Here is a 20,202-nt window from a genome sequence, read left to right as displayed (position 1 = left end):
TGGAAAACGGTCTATATTGATTCCTCTCTCCTCGAATCTCCAACAGCCTCTCTCCCCTTCTTATTCCTAACTGATAACCTTCGCCTCTTTTTTCACTGAGAAGACCATCACCAACAGGAGAGTTCTACCTAATCTCTGGGCCAGAGTCTACCCTACCTAAATCTGTATTCATATCTCAGAGTCAGCCTTCCAGCCTACCGAAATGAGCGATCTGAGCCTGAGCCTATGGAATACCACCCCCACTTCCCCACTCAAGGGCTTTGCTCTTGCAATGTTAGCCTCCCTCCCCTCTGCTGGATCCCTCCCACCAGCCTAGAAACATGTGCCTCCATCCAGAACATAAGCTCCACGAGGAAAGGAACAGATTTTACTTGCCTTCCCCTGAGGTAGCCCCAGTGTCTAGAAGGCGTATGTATGACACATAGTAGGCTCTAAATAAACGTGTTAAATGAATGAATAAATCAGACAAACAGGTAAAGATGCATATGGAAAGCTGTTCACAGAAGCGCATAGCAAAAAATTAGAAATAGCCTAAAAGGGCCACTGAGGAATTACAGTTCATCCATACGGGAGTCCTGGATGCAACTGTTCAGTTCTGTTTTGAGCAAGGGTTGGCAGATGATGACTCACGCCAAACCTGGCCAACTGTCTGCTTTGATATCACCCATGAGCTAAGAATGGCTCTTATGTTTTGAAATGGTTAAAAAAAAAAAAAATTACTTTATGACACATGAAATTATATGAGATTCAAACTTGTGTGTCCATGAACAGAATGAGGCTGGCCCACAGCCATGTCCATTCATTTATGTGGCATCTGTGGTTGTCTTTGTGCCACAAGGCAGAGCTGAGCTGAGTGGCTGCCATGGAAACCAAAGGGCCCACAAAGCCAAAAATATTTTTCATCTGGCCTTTTACAAAAAAAGTTTGCCAATACTTGGTTTAGAGTCACATTTACTGATATGGGAAAACTATCCATAATAGATAGCTAAATAAAAAGAGCAGGTTTTGAAACAGTATATGTAATATAATCCTTTTCCAAAAAAATTTGTACCTGAGAAAAATTTGTATGGGTAAAGAAATCTAAAGGGTGAGAAATAAGTATTATTGTCAATTATTACTTAACAAACACATAGAAGACTCTGCTACGTATTCTGGGTGGCACAAAATACACGATCACTGCAAGAGCCCGTAAGCCAGCAATCCAGGAAAGTATCCCTGTCCTTCCACTCATTCATTCACCCGTCACTCGACAAAGTCTGAAAACCTAGCACTGCCTGCCTCTGTGGTTGCAGCGGTGAACAGGAAAGCACAGTCATAGGGCTCCTGGTCAAGGAACTACAACATCCCACCACCTCCTCATTCATCAGTCAACAAAGAGTTATTAAGGACACCATGCACCAGGCGCTGGCTAGATGCCACTACAAACGAGAGTCTCTGTGCTTCTGGGAGCCCGGGGCCGAGCAGGAGATCCAGGCTCTCAACAGCAGCATGCACTTCACAGGATAAAAGACGTAAAGCCCTTCACTGGCCACTCCCCCAGTAAGAGAAAAGAAAAGAAAAAGAAGTCTAGATGGATAGATACCAAAATGTAAAAATAGTACTTCTCTCTCTGGATGGAAGGAATATACCAGTTTACAAAGCATTTTCACACACTGCCATAGTTTCATTAAAATTTCATAAATATGTATTACCTCTGTAACTGGTCATAAAAAAACACAAATTCTATTTTGAGGGGACAGGGGCTGGGAGTGTAAATCTCAAACAAGCATCTGAAACTCAGGTCCACAGTTTAGGCGTGCACCATCATCAACGTAAGCAAATGACCATGGGTCGGGTCTGTAACCTGGACAGGCCTACCAGGGCCACATGTAAGACAATCTCCTAACTTCACTATGTCTTGATTATGTGAACTTAAGGAAAAGTCTATGAAAACTCCACGTTATGTAAGAGTTACCAAAGCCATTCCAAATATCACTGGCCAACGCTGAGTAGGCACTTCTCTTCCTCGTAAGACCTTAGGAAACTAGAGAAGCTGGTTTCGTACCTTTTGTACTTTTCAAGGAGATTCTTGGCTTGCTCTTCAGCAAACACAACCCCAGCTGGGCAGTCTGGGAAATCACTGGGAATGTCAGGTGACCTTTTATACTGTGAGTGCACCACAGACTCTTTTAACCCACCAACTCTTGCGCCTCGATAGATCTAAAAGAAATGTCAAAGATATCCTATTAACATACCAACTTACAATAAAATTAGTGCTTAAGGTTTGTATGGAGAAAATGGGAAACAACCTAAATGCCCATCAAAAAGAGAATGGGTAAGTGTGAGATAATCCTACAGTGGGTTATACAATAGCAAAAATGATGAAACAGAGCTTCACCCATCGACATGGAAAAATCTCAACGTTGAGTGAATATAGTAAGTTGCAAAAGCATATATATGGTGAGGTATGTAACATTTAAAAACACGTCGAATATAGTTATTTTATTTGGGAATACAAAGCATACTTGATAAAGCTATAAAAATAGACAAGGTCATGACAAACACCAAAAATAGTAATAGTGATTCTTTTAGAAGGAGGATGGGAAATGGAACTGGAGAGAGAGAGTGCTTCCAATAAATCTGTCATGTTTTATTTCTTAAGCTGGATGGTGGGTGAAGGGTACACAGGTATTCATTATATCAGTATCTATATTTTTTTGTATGCTTGAAACAGCTCATAATTTAAAAATTAGAATTATTTAAAAATATTCCCATTCTTTTTATTATTATTATTAAGATTTTATTTATTTATTTGCAGAGAGAGAGAGCACAAGCAGGGGGAGCGGCAGAGGGAGAGGGAGAAGCCTAAGCCAAAGGCAGATGCTTAATCAACTAAGCCACCCAGATGCCCCTATTATTTTATATTAAGTAAGCTCTACACCCACCATGAGGCTTGAACTCACGACCCCCAGATCAAGAGATGCATGCCCTACCGACTGAGCCAGTCAGGAGCCCAAGAAATATTCCCATTCTTAAATGATTAACTGAATGTCTCTTGTACTAGGCATAATTGCTAAAATTAATTACCTATGTGAATTTAACAGTCTTACATGTCTTTTATACTCTCTAGTTCAAAGTAATATTTAAACTATCGAGAAGAAAAAAAACCACATTGGATTTTAATAAAATTTTTAGCTGCAGTTAATAGGAAAATACATGTTCAGCACTTAAAAAATAAAAAATGTATTCTATAAATCTATAAAAATTAGAAAATTACAAAAACTGCTTTTAAACTATAACAAATTCTTTTGAGTAAAAAAAACACACACGTACACACATAACAAAAACTACCTCAATAGTAATTGCCATTACTATTCAAAAATCAGGACACTTTCAAAATCTCAAAAATTCACACTTATGTTGTCCCAACTCTTATTAATATAACAACCTGGTTCTGGGGATGTTATGAAGTATCTTGTATCAGAATTACAGCTCTAGCGGTAGAAAAACAGCACTCGATTTCTAAGTCGGGGCACGAAGTCTGGAACTCTTTTGGCACTTGGAATGGACTAGGAATATATTTTACACAGTTACAGTGGGAATGGAAAAAGGAACTTACAAATGGAATCCAGAAAGCCATGCCCCAGCCCTTTGGGAGCAGGACGTCCCAGCCGCTTCCCCAGCCTCGTCGCTCATCACCTGTCACCTTTCCTGGCTGCTGAATCAGAAGGATAGGTATCCTGGATTCCTGGGGACCTAGAACAAGCTGTGACCCGGGCACCAGCAATTCACTTCTCTTCCGGTTTAAATCCTAAAGCGGAAGAAAATAATTCAAGACCAACAACCCTAATTTCCTGGGAGATTCTACTGGCTCTCCCAATAAGCAGCTTTAGAAAGTCAAATGCTCTTTCAAAAAACAAGAAAAAAATGTTCTCAATAAATAAATGGAAGCCATTTGAAATACATGGTATTCCTCCTATAATGATTTTCCTCTATACGATCGCTTTGGTAGAAAATGCCAAATTATCTTTTTTTTTTAAGATTTTATTTATTTATTTGATAGAGAGACAGCAAGAGAGGGAACACAAGCAGGGGGAGTGGGAGAGGGAGAAGCAGGCTTCCCGCGGAGCAGGGAGCCCGATTATGTGGGGCTCGATCCCAGGACCCTGGGATCATGACCTGAGGCGAAGGCAGATGCTTAACGACTGAGCCACCCAGGCGCTCCCCCCAAATTATCTTAAATTTGAGCTGCAATATACCAGATGATTCAAAGTTATATAATAATCTACATCCATTCTGCTAATCTCTTATGTCAGGATTAGTTTTATATTTTGATGTTCAGTCCCTACATTTACTTTGGTTAAGATCTGTTGTTAGGAGGTAAAAAAAAAAAAAGGTACAAACAATAAACAACTTCTCAAGGAAGGGCAAGTGGAAAACACTCTGGCTCTTGAGAAATTTTCTCACCAGGTCTTAAAGATTTAAAAGAGAAGATGCTATAAATTACTGTTATGAGGACTGTAGGGAGCAGTGAACAACAGCCTCTCGGACTTGTCTTGCCCACTGTAAAAAGAGATGAACGGGCAGGAGAGAAGCCTAGCACTCACAGGAGACACACACAAGAGACCGCCTCCACGCGGCCAAGTCGGCCTGCTACCTCATGGATGCTCCTCAAGCATGACCAAGTCCTGATTCTCCTTTTTCACCTCTCATTGAGTTTCCACTACCATCTCTACACAGTGATAATAACTCCAAAATATCCATCTCCTTAGCCCTGACTTTTCCTCCTGGGATCAAAACCTGTCTCCTGGGCATCTACTCTGGGGAAGTCCTGAGGACCTTCCAACCCAGTTTATCCAGGATTGAATTCATCTTTCCTACTGCATCCGCTCTCCTCGTGTGTTCCCCACCTAGCTGGGGGACTCACTCATTCACCCATTTACATATTTGCTCTTCATTCATTTACTCATCCATTCAAATATTTACTGAGTATATTTTATGTGACAAACACTCTTCTAGAACCTGGGAATACAACAGTGATAAATCAGGCTCTGGATCTCTTTTACCTGAGGTACCAAATCCAAGCTAGGCTGTTAGGAGCTAGTCTACAAGTCTCCTCCTTTCCCACTTCCCACCATCCAATCAACTATTGTGTCTTGTCAGATTTACCTTCAGGAGTATGTCTTCAACCCCAGGCCCTCCACTCCAGCCACACCGCCTCAACTCAGGTCCCCATCATGTCCTCAATTAAGGACTATTTCCAGGGTCTCTTTTAAGGCCATCCAACCACAAGTCCTCTCTCCAGCTCCTCCACCCCTCCCCCCATTCTTAGTCTAATCTACCTTCCACAGTGCTTCCAGAGTGAAATCTGATCATGTCATGGCCCAGCTTAAAACCTTCAATGGTGTGCTATGTCCTCTGCCCAAATCCTTAAAATGCCTCAAGGTCTCTTATGCTCTGGCCCCTATTTATTTCTTCATCTCCTGCCCCATCCTCAACTCCAAGCTACTGACCCACTTAGAGATTACTGAACACATCATCCTGGGCCCTTGGACATACTGGTCTCACTTCCAGCAACCCTTTTCTTTACTGCAGCCTTGGCTCCTGGCCCCCAAAAAGTCTGGTTTAATTCTGTCCACCCATTTAAGAGTCAGCCCAAATATCAGCTCCTCCATCCAGGAGGCTTTCCCCAATTTCCCTATTCTGGGCTTGGTACCCCTTCTCTGGACTTCCTTTGACCTGTACTTCCTCAAACATACCCTAGCCATCTATCCCATCATCTACTATGATCCCTGGTCCTGGTAGGAGCTCAATCATTGTGAAATTAAAGATAGAACATTGAAGGGAAAAAGAAAACAATAAAAGAAAAACATGTATTTAAACCATGGAATTATCATTTTAAGAAAAAGTCTTAGTGACTTTTTCTAGACATTCTTCTTCTCTAAGAACAGAAAAAAATCCTAAGTAAGGGATCAATAAATCGAAAATAAAAGGAAGTCTATGGGATTCTATAAAGGATGAAAACTTTTACAGCATCTAGAGTGAGGAATTTCACCCTTCTTCAGGACTTGACCAATAATCCTTACACCATTAGTTACCTGATCCGAGATTTTATTCTCTGTGACATTCTTACAGATAGCTTGGTTCCAAACAAAGCTATGCGCACAGTCCACAGGTACACCCTCCAGAAGCAGCTGTCTAACTTTCTCATCTAAGAGGGAAAAGAAAAAGCCTTCAAACTATATCCTTTAGATCAAGGAAGTCAAACTCTAAACATTGCCGGTTGACCTTCTGTTACAAGAAAATATTTTGTAGGTGCTCACTGAACTTCTCTAGAAGAATTTATTTGACTAGAAATTAAGCTACTCCTATAGTTGGTTTCATAATCTGCAAATGAGCAAAGGCTCCTAAACTTATTTTTTTGACATTTATTTTTAGTGTATAAGATATCAATATCACGTTCAGCTGCATCTAAATAACTGCCTAATCCCACATTTAAGATAACCAAATTCTAGGAACCACTGAACGGGTGAACATTTTCTTTATAATGTGCTAGGACAGTACAAGCCATATTTTAACTACTGGTTTCAGGGCTCTTTATATCATTCCTGGCCCAACAGTTGTGAGCCAACAGATACCAGCTCTTTCTTCTGCTCTATTATTTCAAGTCCCTTATCATCCTTTTTCATTATTTATTCCTTCTGTAAAACATGTTTTTCTCATTCCTTTAGAATGAGCATATTTTCTGTGAAATATATTGTTTCGTCCCTTTAAACTGCACCATGCCAAAAAGTACCCTAGTGGGAAGAAAGGAGAAACTTTTTCAATTATAAACATATATATCGATAGAAGAGATTTCCTACATGAAGTCATTGAAACATCAGAGAGGGGAAAATCTTCCAACTCTATTTTTTGGACTGAAAAATTAAAAGAAAGAAAAAAGAAAGTCAGACAATTCATGTGTTTTGGCTAACGTCTAAACTGCCTACATTGAAAGGTCACACTCAAAGGCACATACCTGTGTGGGTCTGATGGCTGGAAAAAAAATAAGTTGGAAGCGACTGGGCCTTAAGGTGACAGATTTTAGGGGAGAACAAAGATAGAGAATATTACATTGATGAAAAGATCTGAGATCAAAGCTACTTAAAGCAGAAACTGCTTCTAGGCCGCTGGTGTCCCTCACAGAGACAATAACCCACAGCATCTTGAGTACCAGGGCTGTGTTCTGTGAAAGCCCCCAGAGCCTGTCTAGGAGCCAACAGGCTCCGTTTCAAACAGCCTCTGTCCATCCACAATTGCTTTCCTGTGGAGAGCTGCCAACGATGTGAGTGACAGAACTGAAACTCTACAAAAGACAGGGCTGATACTGAGGATGTAAAGGCACAGAAAGACCACCTCATCTTCAAATATTCTAAAAAATAATAATAAATAAATAGATGAAACAATGTAAGTAGGACATCCAGACAATGGAATATCATTCGGGGTTAAAAAGAAATGAGCTACCAAGCCATGAAAAGACATGGAGAAGCCTTAAATGCTTATTACATAGTGAAAGAAGATAATCTGAAAAGGCTACATTTTGTATGAGTCCAATGAGATGACATTCTAGAAAACAAGACTATGAAGACAGTAAAAAGATCAATGGCTTGGGGTGGGGGGAGAGAGAGAGAGGGAGGGAGGAATAGGCAGAGCACAGATTTTTAGAGCAGTGAAACTATTTTATGATACTATGACGATGGCTTCATGTTGTTATAAATTTGTCAAATCCCACAGAATATAAAACGCCAAGAGTGAACCCTGATGGAAACTATGGACCTTGGGTGACAATGATGTCTCAGCGCAGCTTCATGGAGGCTGTGCATATGTGAGGGCAGGGGAACAGAGGAACTTTCTATTCCTTCCACTCAACTTTGCTGTGAACCTAAAACTGTTCTAAAATATAAAGTCTATTTAAAAGAGAATAGAGTATGTCTGAAGGCAAAGGGAAGAGGCCCTTTTAGGTCAAGAGTCTAGTACTGAGGAAAAAAGAATATTACCAGCTGAGTCAGCATGTACCTAAGTGGGCCTAGAATGACTATTGATTCTGAATGTAATTCTAAATCCTTGGCCCAAGACTCAAATAAAGCATATTTTCTTTCATACCCAGGCAAAGGCCTCTAATTAATTACACAACTGCAGAATAACTTAAAGGTTGAAGGAAATAGCTTTTTTTCTCCTTTCTTAAATGTATTTGAAGATGGCCAAATTTTAAATTACAACTTTCTTAAGTTTTCCTTAGGGAGGCAAAGGAAATTAAAGTTTTCCTCATTTGGGAATCAAATAAACCAAAGTTAGTCTTCAAATCCACTCTATTTTAAATTAAACATGCAGAACAGTTAAAGGGGACCAGCTGAAGCTATGAGGGCTTTTTTCCCAAGAGCACGAACAGAGAAGTCGGTACAAAATGACCAATAATTGGACACTTCACAAAGTCACCGCAGCTCAGTGCTCTCAAGGTGCCTAGGGTTTCACCTATCCCTCTAAAGGCAACTTGATTGATTCTTCCTGTGTTTTGGGTACACACTATCAAAGAGTACATAAAGGGAAAGATTATAAAGAGCCCATGAGCACATGTAAAGCATTCTCTAAAGTAAATTCATCTCTGGATGACAAAGACTAGTTAAAATAATCTATCAGAGCAAATCAGCAGATGCTAAGGAGAATACATCCTAAAATAACAGTACAACAGGAATTATATTTTAAAATCTCACATGGAAAACCAGTTACTTACATAGTGAAATGCTGTTGTTAAGTTGAAAAGATTTGCAAAAAAAAATTATTAATATTCAAATCAAAATCAAGGATCAAATGATCAAGTAAACTTTTTCAAAGCATCTAAAAATATGCATCCTTAGTTCAAGTTCTTCACTGAAAGACTACTTCCTTCTCTACAGTCTTGCTATTCTACTCCCAATACTTCTGACACTCAAATGTGCAGCCATTTTCCCCAAGGCAAGCAGTCCTGCAACACCAGCTGGGTGTCCTACAGTTCACATCGATTCTGACACTAACCTACCTGGAGATGGGTGTCAGATCCCACAGGTTAAGGGCTCAGTCCCACAAGACTGCCCCTTTTTGGATGCCAGCTGGAAGTCCCTGGTCTCCTATACTTCTGAGCAGATGGCTAGAAATTGGTCTCACCTATGACCCCCTCCTCAAATGCAGTAATTTGCTAGAATGGCTCCCAGAACTCAAGAAAACAGTTTACTTACTCCATTACTGTTTTTTCTTTCTTTTTTTTTTTAAATGAAAAGATCTAACTCAGAAAGAGCCAGATGGAAGAGATGCACAGGGTAAGGTATGAGGGAATGAGGTCCTGGCCCTCTTCGGACTCACCACCCTCCCAACGCCTCCAAGTGTTCAGCAAACTGGAAGTTCTCTGAACCCCAACTGTGTAAGATTTTTACAGAGGCATAATCAAGTAGGCATGATTGATTAAATCATTGCCCGTTGACAATCAAACTCAAGCTCTCGCCCCTGTCCCCCCTCCCAGAAGCAGGTCTGGGTGGGGCAGGGGTAGAAGTGGCCGAGAAGTTCCAACCCTCTAACCTTGTGGTTGGTGTGGTTGATTCCCCCGGTAACCAGCCCACCATCCCTAGAGACTTTCCACCTCATTAACATAAAAGTTGTGACTGAAGGGGGCTTTAATGAATAAGAAAAGATGCTCCTTTAGCTTTTCAGGCTTTAAGGCTGTTATCACTTAGGGAATTATACGGATTTTAGGAGCTATATGCCAGGAAAGGGGCAGCTGCACAATGACCTAAATATGTATTTCTTATTATATCGCAATATCACAGTCATATACTCCCTTTCTTCAGAATCCTCTCATTCCCAGTACACAGAAGATGGTTTGTTCTCTAAATCAGGCAAACCCTTCTTTACAGTTTAAGTAGCACCAAAATTGGTATGTTTTGTCCAAGTGAAAATAGGCAGAGGATGACTTCAGATATAGAAAGAGAAACTGGAAGTACATCAGAGAATTAAGTTTTCGATCATCATGACGTTGAGATTCTTCCAAGGATTAATCTTTTATTAACTAACTGACACAGCTCATCAAAGTATATTTCTAACTTAAGTTTTAAATTATCATCCTAGATGATATGTTACATTTGTTAGGAATATTGGTATAATTCTAACTCCTCAAAAAGTTTACTTCTTTATGTAGCTCATGTACCAATACTTCTTCAATGAAATTACCTAAAACAGGTTTTAATAAAATACCACAAGGACTACCAAGATGGTAGGCTTTTATAGAAATTAAATCATGTGTTTCAAGGTAGACTTTAATTTTCCCGGGACTGATTCATATTAAGATAAAAGCCTTAAAAAGGATTTAATACATAACTGCCTCATTCCAAAAAAGGATTTGAAGCAGCGAGGGAAAGTAAGTGGAGTTTAAACTACAGCTTTAAGGCAATTATGACAGTCAACGTTTAATGCTTAGTCGACACTGCAACTTTTAGGGTTGCACCAATAATGCCATTAAAAAAGAAGAGGCAACAACTCATTGAGTAATGTCTGAAGCTCCATAATTAACTAACCTGCCTACAGATCTTCAAACTCCTCTCTCTCTTCCAATCCACCTTTCATGTAAGGTTCTGACAGACTAATAATAAGCTATTAACTACATGTGGATGTTAAAAAAAAAAAAACTGAAGTTATTACTACACATACCTGTATTTTTCATCTCAAAATCCAGAAGGTAATTTTAATGATTCTTCCAATTAATAGTGTTTAAATGACAGTAAATATAATGCGATATTATCACCACTGTTGCAAATCCCAGATCAGACTAAAATTTTAGCCGGCTCCTATGCCACCCGTGCCCAACAACCTCCCACAGGCCACTCTACTGAGTCTAAACCAAAACATCTTACCCTTCAGCACCTGGGATGGCCTTGCCAGGATTCGAACCTGGATCATCTGTATGGTCAGACAGAGGCTTCCAATGAGCACAAGACCAACTGCGGGTGCAGATCCCTTCCTCACAATTAAAATTCTGAAATGCCAGGCATTTTCAGAGACCCCAGTTTGCAGAAAGACAGGTTTTACCAGATACTAAAAAAAAGAACTCAGGGAAAAAAAATGAACATAAGGATCAGGCTACATGTCTCCTAGCTAAAAGATACTTCCATACACACCACCTCCTTTGGTCATAATCACCGTGAAAGGGAGGCAGGTAAAGATCACCCTAACTTTTTACAAATGAAGTTAATGCAGAGGTGTCAGAACTCTTCTCATGGGACTAAACTACTCAAAATGGTAAGGAAAACCAGGGGTGTTCTAGAAACTTTACCTTGGCATTTTTCTGGATTGGGCAAAACTTTGGACCTCTTTTGAGGCAAATTTATTCGAGGATCCCCAACTGTCAGTCCCAAAACAGTACCGGCCGGAATTTCTGCTGGTGATGTTATTCCTTTAACAAAAACAAAAACAAAAAACCAAGCTTTTACATCATTCACAATATATATATATATATGCTTGTATCTTCAAATTTTTTAATAAAGATTTCTTCTTGGGCTAACTATTAAAAAACATACATTCTTCTGTCCCATTAATACTTTTAGAGAGTAAATTAACATTCGTAAACAGTAACGTTTCTTACCAAAAACATTAACATAATAGATTATTTTACAACACGAACATGTATATTTCCATCAGTGATAACTACAGTAGCTTCACACACAAGCTTCATTGTGTACAACTAAGTATAGACCTTAGTTTAGTACCTGGTCTACGTGTTTACCTATCATATCAGAATGCCAGTTATTCGGAATGCTAACAGAAACTCAAACAGAGCTTCCTATGTGCACTGAGTCAGGCACCTCTCTTCCGTGTTCTCTTGCCATAATACGACAAGGAGTTACAAGTTAAAAAGCACTGCTCCGTGTAGTTAGCCCAACTGTAGAACACTCTTGTAGCCCACTTCCCACTCCGCCCTTCTTCCCCAAGCCACCCAGTCAGTATTCCCTCTGAATACCTCCCAACAACTCAAAAATGGCTTCTTGTCTGTGATGAAGGGAAACGCTATCAGGATTCTTACAGGTTTCAGTCCACCAGTGGTGAGGCGCCTTCTCTGTGTCCTCTCCCTCCTGAAAAATAACAACTCCTATTCACCAGACAAATAATGAATCAGACCTGATCATTTTGTTGTGGTTGACAGACGTGGGCAACTGCCACCATATTTAACGCAATAATTCACACCAGCCTAACTACTCTTCTAACTAGAGAAAACGACATACACTCCTCTCGAGATTTCACACACTAAACCCACAGCCCTGGTTTTCAGAGAGGCCCCTGCGTTCTTCTCTCCGCACACTCCTGACAAGAGGCCTGCTCCTCGCTCCTCTCCCACTACTGCCAAGTGCATACCAATTTAAGCAGTAACACCTTCCCCGCCCATGAAAAACCAAACCTATGCTGTTTGAAGCAATCTGCGGCAAACGGGTATCTTACAATTACATTATTCCTAGAAACTTCAAATAAGATAAACAAATATTTTACTTATATTTTTCCCAGACAGAACCAGGAATTGAGCAAGGTTTCAAAAAGCACCTCAGGGGCGCCTGGCTGGCTCAGTCGGAAGAGCGTGCGACTCTTGATCTCAGGGTCATGAGTTCGAGCCCCATGTTGGGTATAGAGATTATTTAAATGAATAAAAAAATTAAAACTTAAAACAAAACAAAGACAAAAAAAGCACCTCAGCAGCAGGTGCACACCAAGAAAGAGAACCTACCACCATGATTCATAGTAACGTTCACTGAAGGAGGACGTGCTCCTACAGATTCTACGAAGCAACCTGTTAACATACGGCCGATTCACCTCACAGAAACTCAGGCAGTATAGCTTGTTGGTTTAAAGTACAGGCTCTGGAACGAAACTTCTTCGGTTCAAATCCTCCCTGAGCAACTGATTAGCTAGAGTGGAGCCCCTACCCTGTGCCAAGCACTGGGGACAGAGTCCTTGCCGTCACCAAGGTCAATGTGAACATCGCATAAGTACACAAGCGAATCTAGACATATAAACTGAGGAAATATGCAAAATGCAATGAAATATAATACAATTTATATCATTTAACTTGGGGGTCAGGAAGGGATTCCAGAGGGAAATGATAGAGAGGCTGAAATCTGAAGAATAAGGAAGGTTTAGCGAAGCAGAGAGGGGGTGGGGGCAGAAAGTTCAGCCAGGCAGAGAAAAAGCAGGTGTGAAGGCTTTAAGGGAGCGGAGACCTGACATATTCTAGGACCTGAGAGGCCAGCACGGCTGAGCAGCAGATGTGGAGAGACCGACCAGACAGGCAGGAAGGCACAAGAGAATGCAGTCACGTGAAGGGCTGTGGATTTCACCACAAACACAGTAAGAAGCTATTCAAAAGCTTTGAATCGGGGAAATGACATGATGTGAATCAACTGTTAAAAGATCATTCTGTTTCCTGCGTGGAGGATGGAGTGAAAAGAAGGAAGAGCAGAGGAAGTGAGGAAGCTGCTTCAGTGTACAGGCAAGAGACACAGTGGCTGAGGCCGGTGTGGAAGCAACAGAGAGGGAGACAGAAGTAGCCTTTGATTTTTAAAGTATCTTTCTTCTAACAGCTCAAAATCTGTTCCGACCTAACATCTTACTTGACCCTGTCAAATCTGTGAGAGGCACCGGGACGGAAGGGTTAGTTGCACTAACCCTGGGAAACAAACCGAATCTGAACCCGGAGTGTCTGATTCCTAACCTCGTCGCTCCTCTCTAGACCTGTGTGGTCAACTTGGTAGCCAATGGCCACAGAGAGCTATTTCTATTTAATTTCTAGTTAATTAAAATTAAATGAAGGTACAAATTCAGTTCCTCAGTCACACTAGCCACATTTCAAGCGCGCAAGAGCTACGTGTGGCTAATGGCTACCGTACTCGGCGCCACAGAAGAATATCATCCTTGCAGAAAGTTGGACAGTGCCGCACCAGACACATTGCTCTTAACCTTTTAGGGATCACAGACCCTTAAAACTAGCCCCAGAGAACCTCGTACACTGCTGGAGGGAATGCAAGCTGGTGCAGCCACTCTGGAAAACAGTATGGAGGTTCCCCCATAAAGTTAAAAATAGAGTTACCCTACGACCCAGCAATTGCTCTACTAGTTATTTATCCAAAGGATGCAAACATAGTGATCCAAAGGGGCGCCTGCACCCCAATGTTTATAACAGCAATGTTCACAATAGCCAAACTATGGAAAGAGCCCAGATGTCCATCGACAGATGAATAAAGACGATGTAGTATATATATACACTGGAATATTACTCAGCCACCAAAAAAAAGAAATGTTGGCACTTGTAACGATGTGGATAGAGCTAGAGTGTATTATGTTAAGTGAAATCAGTCAGTCAGAGAAAAACAAATACCATATGATTTCACTCATATGCGGAATTTAAGAAACAAAACAGAGGATCATAGGGGAAGGACGGGAAAAATAAAACAAGACAAAATCAGAGAGGGAGACAAACTGTAAGAGACTCTTAACCATAGGAAACAAACTGAGGGTTGCTGGAGGGGAGGAGAGTGGGGGGTTGGGGTAAGTGGGTGATGGGCATTAAGGAGGGCACGTGATGTAATGAGCACTGGGTGTTATATACAACTGAACTCTACCTCTGAAACTAATAATACACTATATGTTAATGAATTTAAATGAAACTAAACTAAAAAAAAAAAAAAAAAAACTAGCCCCAGAAAATATGCACCAAACAAGTACAAACAAAAAACAGCACACACTTTCAGTAATTTTAAGGGCTCTGTTACCCACAAAACACAAAACTCACAAACTACAAGGGTAGTCTGCATTTAAATAAGAACAAGTCAGTTTACTTATTAGATTCGCTGAGATCTGTGCTCCTAGAAGTGAAAGATGATGACATATTTGATAATAAGCAGAGGTAGAGAAATAAACATTTATAGACCATGGTCCCAAATGCTACTGAAGTATGTTAGGTTTCACAAATTTGCTAAGAAGGACACGAGTGGAATAAAGCACCACAGTCACACTGACTCTTACGGTCTGGACAGAAGCAGCTTTTAGTGCCTCAGTCAGGATGGAGTGGGAAAGGGGACCGATCAACCGGAGCCTGTTCATCTCCATCGTCAAATCACTGAAAGAGAGAAAAGGTCTTAAGATGGAAACTTCCATCATGTACAGCGTCTGAGCCACTGGTGAAAACAGAGCAAGTCTTCACTAAAACTGTTCAGTGGGTTCAGAGCAAATTCAGCCTGTACCTGATTATAATGCCTGTGGCTGGAGAGATCCAAGAAGATGGTTGGCATGGATCTCTAGTTCCGTCACCGATGACTTTTTTGACGGGTTTAGCATTTTCTCCATCATCTTTCCGTTTTCTTTTCTTGCCAATTTTTTCATCAGGCAGTACAGTTTGGCTTTTCTCTTCGGATGTTGTCGGCAGGAGGCTGGGGATGCAGACGGCTGATTTGATGGGTTCCACACACTGGCATGCGGCTTTGAGTTCCTCTAAAATATCCTAAGGAAATATTGAAACACTTCAGGTGGTTTAGTTCATGTTATTTTTTACTCCCTTTAAAAAATTTACATCTTTATCTCCAAATTAAATGAAATTCATGATTATCAAAAAGCTTTCTGGTGCTTCTAAACAGTGCACGGCATTTGAAACAAAAAAACTCCTAAGTGTCAGGGGCGGCCTGGGTGGCTCAGTCGGTTAAGCATCTACCTTTGGCTCGGGTCATGATCCCAGGGTCCTGGGACTGAGTCTCGCATCAGGCTCCTTGCTCAGCAGGGAGCCTGCTTCTCCCTCTACCTGCTGCTCCCTCTGCTTATGCTTTCTCTCTCCCTCTCTCTGACAAATTAAAAAAAAAAAAAAAAAAACTTAAATAAATAAATAAAATAAAATCTTAAAAAAAACTCCGTTTACGAAGATTAATGAAGACAAAGATTAATGAAAACAATGCGACTACTCTGAACAATTAACATTTTTTTGAAAATGAGATTAAAGAGAAAATTTACAGCCTACCATAAAAAAGCAGTGAATAGACCAAATAAATAAATAAATAAATGAATACGAGAGATTAAAAATCATCAGAATTACTCGAAATAGCTTCTCATCATCAAAGAGGCTCTGACAAGCACCTAGATACCAGTGAATTCAGGTCTCGTAGGAGCATTAGACCAAATGCAGCATTTCAAGCCACTGCATAATATGGTGGGTTTTCATCTCTACTTTCACTATGGCTTACTAAAAAGTGAAAGGTCAAGATTTGCTTCATTTCATATTCACATAACATTCTTCCCTATGTTCAAATACCAAGCTATCAGCCCAACTCTCATACTATTTAAATTTCCAAAGCATTGATTTCAATGGTAATTAAGAATGCAGTAACAGAGTCTCTAGGAAATAATCTCAAGGATTATACCTGTTTAAGTGTTGGATGAAGCCAGATCCACAACTGCCTGCTCTCAGAAGTGTGACCGGGGGTCCTCTCACACTTCCAAATAAATGTGACAGGCCCCAACATCTCTCGAGGGTATTTGTTTGCCCGATAAAGCAGGACGCTACCTTGGCGCTTCCCAGACAGGCAGTGAACTGCCGCGAAAGTCAGTCCTGACATAAACAAAGACAAAATGCCATGATCTCCAGTGCTGAGATGGCAGTGTCATCTCCCGATCGCCCTACTGTTACTTGTTGTCTATCTCCATGAGGGATGAGGTGCTGGTTTTGATCACTGCACAGATCAAAGCCTGGCACACATTAAGTTCTCAATCAACAGTGAATGAATGATTTAATGAGGTTTGAGTTTCTGCCCGACTGAACTCACTCCACCAGAACAATGGCTCTCTCACTTTACACCTGACAAGGTTAGAAATGATTTGAAACCACCCTACCTTCCCTAACATTAACACACTCCCTGGGAACAAGAACTGTCTCACGCATTTTGAGGTATGTTTGAATTCCCAAATGCTTACTTGCTCGTGACATGAATAAATATGCAAAGACTAAAATAGCGCTCAGCTTTGAAACAGCTTTACCTGCATCTACGCTACACATCGGAGAAAGTGCCTTCAGTATTTCTTCCTCTTTGCCCTTCAACTCCAAACAACAGTAGTAGGATAAATCCTGCACAGAGGGAGAGACATAATTAAATACTTAGGAAGTGACATGGGGGAAAACTGTGAGCAGCCAAAAGCCACATCAGAAAAACTTCTACAGGTCCACGACACAGACCACGTTGCTAAAGCTATCATTTCAATAAGTCAAAATCTGAAGCCTGTCTATTCCTAGGACATTAGCAAATGTTCTTAAACCAATTGAAAGCAAAATCAAAATGAATTTTCATTTAAAATGTTAAGTTATGGTGTCCTTTTCAGAAAGAAAATCTGTGGGTACACCTGGCTGGCTCAGTCAGAGTTTGCTGGAAGCCACCCAAATGTCCATTGTTGGATAAACAGATAAACCAGATGCGGTATCACACACAATGGAGTACTACTACTCAGCGTCGAAAATGAGGGAATTCCAACACACGATACAACATGGCTGAACCTTGAAGACATTATGTTAAGTGAAATAAGCCAGTCTCAAAAGGATAAATATTGTGTGATTCTACTTATATGAGGCATCTAGAATGATCAAATTCCTAGAGACAGAAAATAGAATGGTGGCTGCTGGAAGCAAGAGGGTGGGCAATGGGGAGTTATTGTTTAATGGGGGGAGTTTCAGTCTGGGAAGATGAAAAAGGTCTGGAGATGGACGGTGATCATAGTTACACAACAACGTGACTATAGTTAATGCCACAGAACTGTGCACCTCAAAATAATTAAAGGGGGTGCCTGGCTAGCTCACTCCATAGAGCACGCAACTCTTGATCTCAGGGTTTTAAGTTCGAGCCCCACGCTGGGTGTAGAGATTACTTAAAAATAAAATCTTAAAAAAAAAAATAATTAAAGTGGTAAAATTTGATGTTATGTATATTTTACCACAATTTTTTTTAAAGGTTCTTATATTGATTATTCTGCTATAATTGCACTCAAGATCTTGATATCAGACAATCTTAATATCAATGGCTTTCAAAACGTGGCCAAGGCTTCCAGTTAAGGAATGAACAGGTCATGGGGATAAGGCACAGCATAAGGAATACAGTCAATGATACTGTAATAGCACTGTGTGGTGACACATGGTAGCACAGCGTAACACAGAAGTTGAATCACTATGTTGTACACCTGTGACTAACATAACATTATGTGCCAACTATACTCAGATAAAAAAGTTAAAAAAAAAAAATCTGGCCAAGGTCATCCTGCCATCCAGACAGAACCTGTGCAAAGAGCAAATTTCTAAGTATGTACTGGAAGAGAGAAAGCAGTTGATTTAGCAACTGGGGGAGGGGAGAGGGACAAGATAAACACTATTACCAGGCTCTAAAAAAACTGTCCTCTCAAAAAATTTAAAACAAACTTCCCAGCATCCCACTGAATCATAAGCATCTAGAACAGCATTTTGAACATAGCTATAAGGGCACACAAATATTTGTTGTAGATGAACGACTTCTAAATGAATCAATGCCAAAGAAATCTCGAACATGACCACCAAAACCCTGCAGGACCTAGTTCTCACTTACTTCTCCCGAACTAACCTCACCTTCATGTTATCCTCGATCTCACGCTCTTCGTCTTTATCACACTGTTCTTCCCTCTTACCTGACTTCCTCTGCCTCCCGACTCCCCCATTGTCTTACCCCTTAGGGCTGAGCCCAGACATCACTTCCATTTTGTCTCAACAAAAAGAAAAAGAAAACCAGCTGGAAGAGCATACCTGAAGGAGGCAACGGCTCGTCATGGCTCGGTAGCAGGCTCTGTGGCTCTTCACCGTCGGCCTCTCCCCGAGACAGTAGCCCCACTTCTTGACCATGTGAAACCGCTTGGCGTGCCAGATGTGAGTTTCTAACCATATGCTCTTCTTTTGTCTACGGTTAAATTCTAGCACCCGTTTTTTGTGACATCTTCGAGCTTTATGGCATTTATTCTTTGAATGTTCTTTTTTCTGATGTACTGCTTTCTCAGCCTGTGGTTTCAAGGAGAGAGGCAGATCCTAGTTTGTAACTATCTTAAAACAAAGTTACATGTGAGGAATTCAAACAACTAACTTTAGATTAAGTGGATTCCATTAATATGCTTCATTTTTTTAAAAAGATTTTATTTATTTATTTGAGAGAGAGACAGAGAGAGCAAAGCAGGGGGAGGGGCAGAGGAAGAGGGGGAAACAGACTCCCGGCCAAGCAGGGAATCCGACACGGTGCCTGATCCCAGGACCTGGAGATCATGACCTGAGCCGAAGGCAGACGCTTAACTGACTGAGCCACCCAGGCACCCCGGTATGCTTATTTTTTTTAACTTGATTATGTTTCCAAAGAAAGAGCAGAAGGGGAGGCAACAGAGTGAAGATTTCAGAGATGGGCAAACTTAGAGAGGAAGCACAGTCCTATCACTTATTAACTGGGCAAGCTTTGTGGACTATGAGGATTAGAATATTTATAAAAGGCTCCACACAGTAACACAAGCTTACTGTCGCTATTCATATTAGAGAGCAAGAAAATAAATCAGATGTTAGCTTTTTTGTTACTGGTTTTATTGTTTTTTTCTAACCTCTGAGATTAGAACTAAACGCAAAACATAGGATGAAAAATATAAAGCGAGGAAAACCTACACATTTCATGTTGGTTAGGTCCTGAGAGACAAATGCCAAACTGATCACTGGGAAACAAACCTTACGTTACATCTAGAAAGCACAACATTCCTGTTCGGTTTTCACTCTTAATCTCCTTCATAGCTGAGCAAAACTTTTGTGGGGGAAAAAAACAAAAACAAAAACAAAAACAAAAACTCCTCCCCCTCAGCCCGTGGGCCGCTAAGGACACACTCTATGCTGATGAATGCTAAGCCCGCCCAGTACGCAGCAGTACACTGCAGGCACCTCCTGGAGAACTTCTGGGTCAATTAGCAAAGACACGGGGAGCTTAGATAATCTGACAACGCCCATGCCAAGGATTCTGGTGAAGCCAAAAACAGCTAGACTTGAACAAAAATTAAATCCAAGTTTCAAGTCTTCAACGTTGAAAAAGTCAAAAGGCAAACACCAGGCATTGATGCCGCTTTTTTTTCTTAACCTTCCAACTTCGAGCTGGCCACACCCCC

General features: G+C 40.8%; 1 protein-coding gene across 2 annotated transcripts in view; it reads right to left on the bottom strand.

Annotated features, from left to right (window-relative positions):
• Positions 1-20,202, bottom strand: part of POP1 (POP1 homolog, ribonuclease P/MRP subunit) — a 35,878-nt gene that overhangs the window by 6,019 nt on the left and 9,657 nt on the right. For both annotated transcript variants that reach the window (XM_032421826.1, XM_032421827.1), the window contains exons 5-14: positions 18,824-19,072; positions 17,044-17,131; positions 16,431-16,618; positions 15,267-15,523; positions 15,049-15,142; positions 11,999-12,110; positions 11,315-11,434; positions 6,078-6,190; positions 3,599-3,790; positions 2,045-2,199 (exon numbers count right to left, since the gene is read on the bottom strand). In XM_032421826.1, coding sequence (XP_032277717.1) covers positions 2,045-2,199; positions 3,599-3,790; positions 6,078-6,190; positions 11,315-11,434; positions 11,999-12,110; positions 15,049-15,142; positions 15,267-15,523; positions 16,431-16,618; positions 17,044-17,131; positions 18,824-19,072 — 1,568 coding nt within the window. The remainder of the gene's footprint in view (positions 1-2,044; positions 2,200-3,598; positions 3,791-6,077; positions 6,191-11,314; positions 11,435-11,998; positions 12,111-15,048; positions 15,143-15,266; positions 15,524-16,430; positions 16,619-17,043; positions 17,132-18,823; positions 19,073-20,202) is intronic.

This window comes from Phoca vitulina, unplaced genomic scaffold (genome assembly GCF_004348235.1).
Source record: "Phoca vitulina isolate PV1807 unplaced genomic scaffold, GSC_HSeal_1.0 scaffold25, whole genome shotgun sequence".
Classification (NCBI taxonomy): domain Eukaryota; kingdom Metazoa; phylum Chordata; class Mammalia; order Carnivora; family Phocidae; genus Phoca; species Phoca vitulina.
The sequence above is the reverse complement of the archived record's forward strand: the minus strand, read 5'-3'. Positions and strand labels throughout refer to the sequence as shown.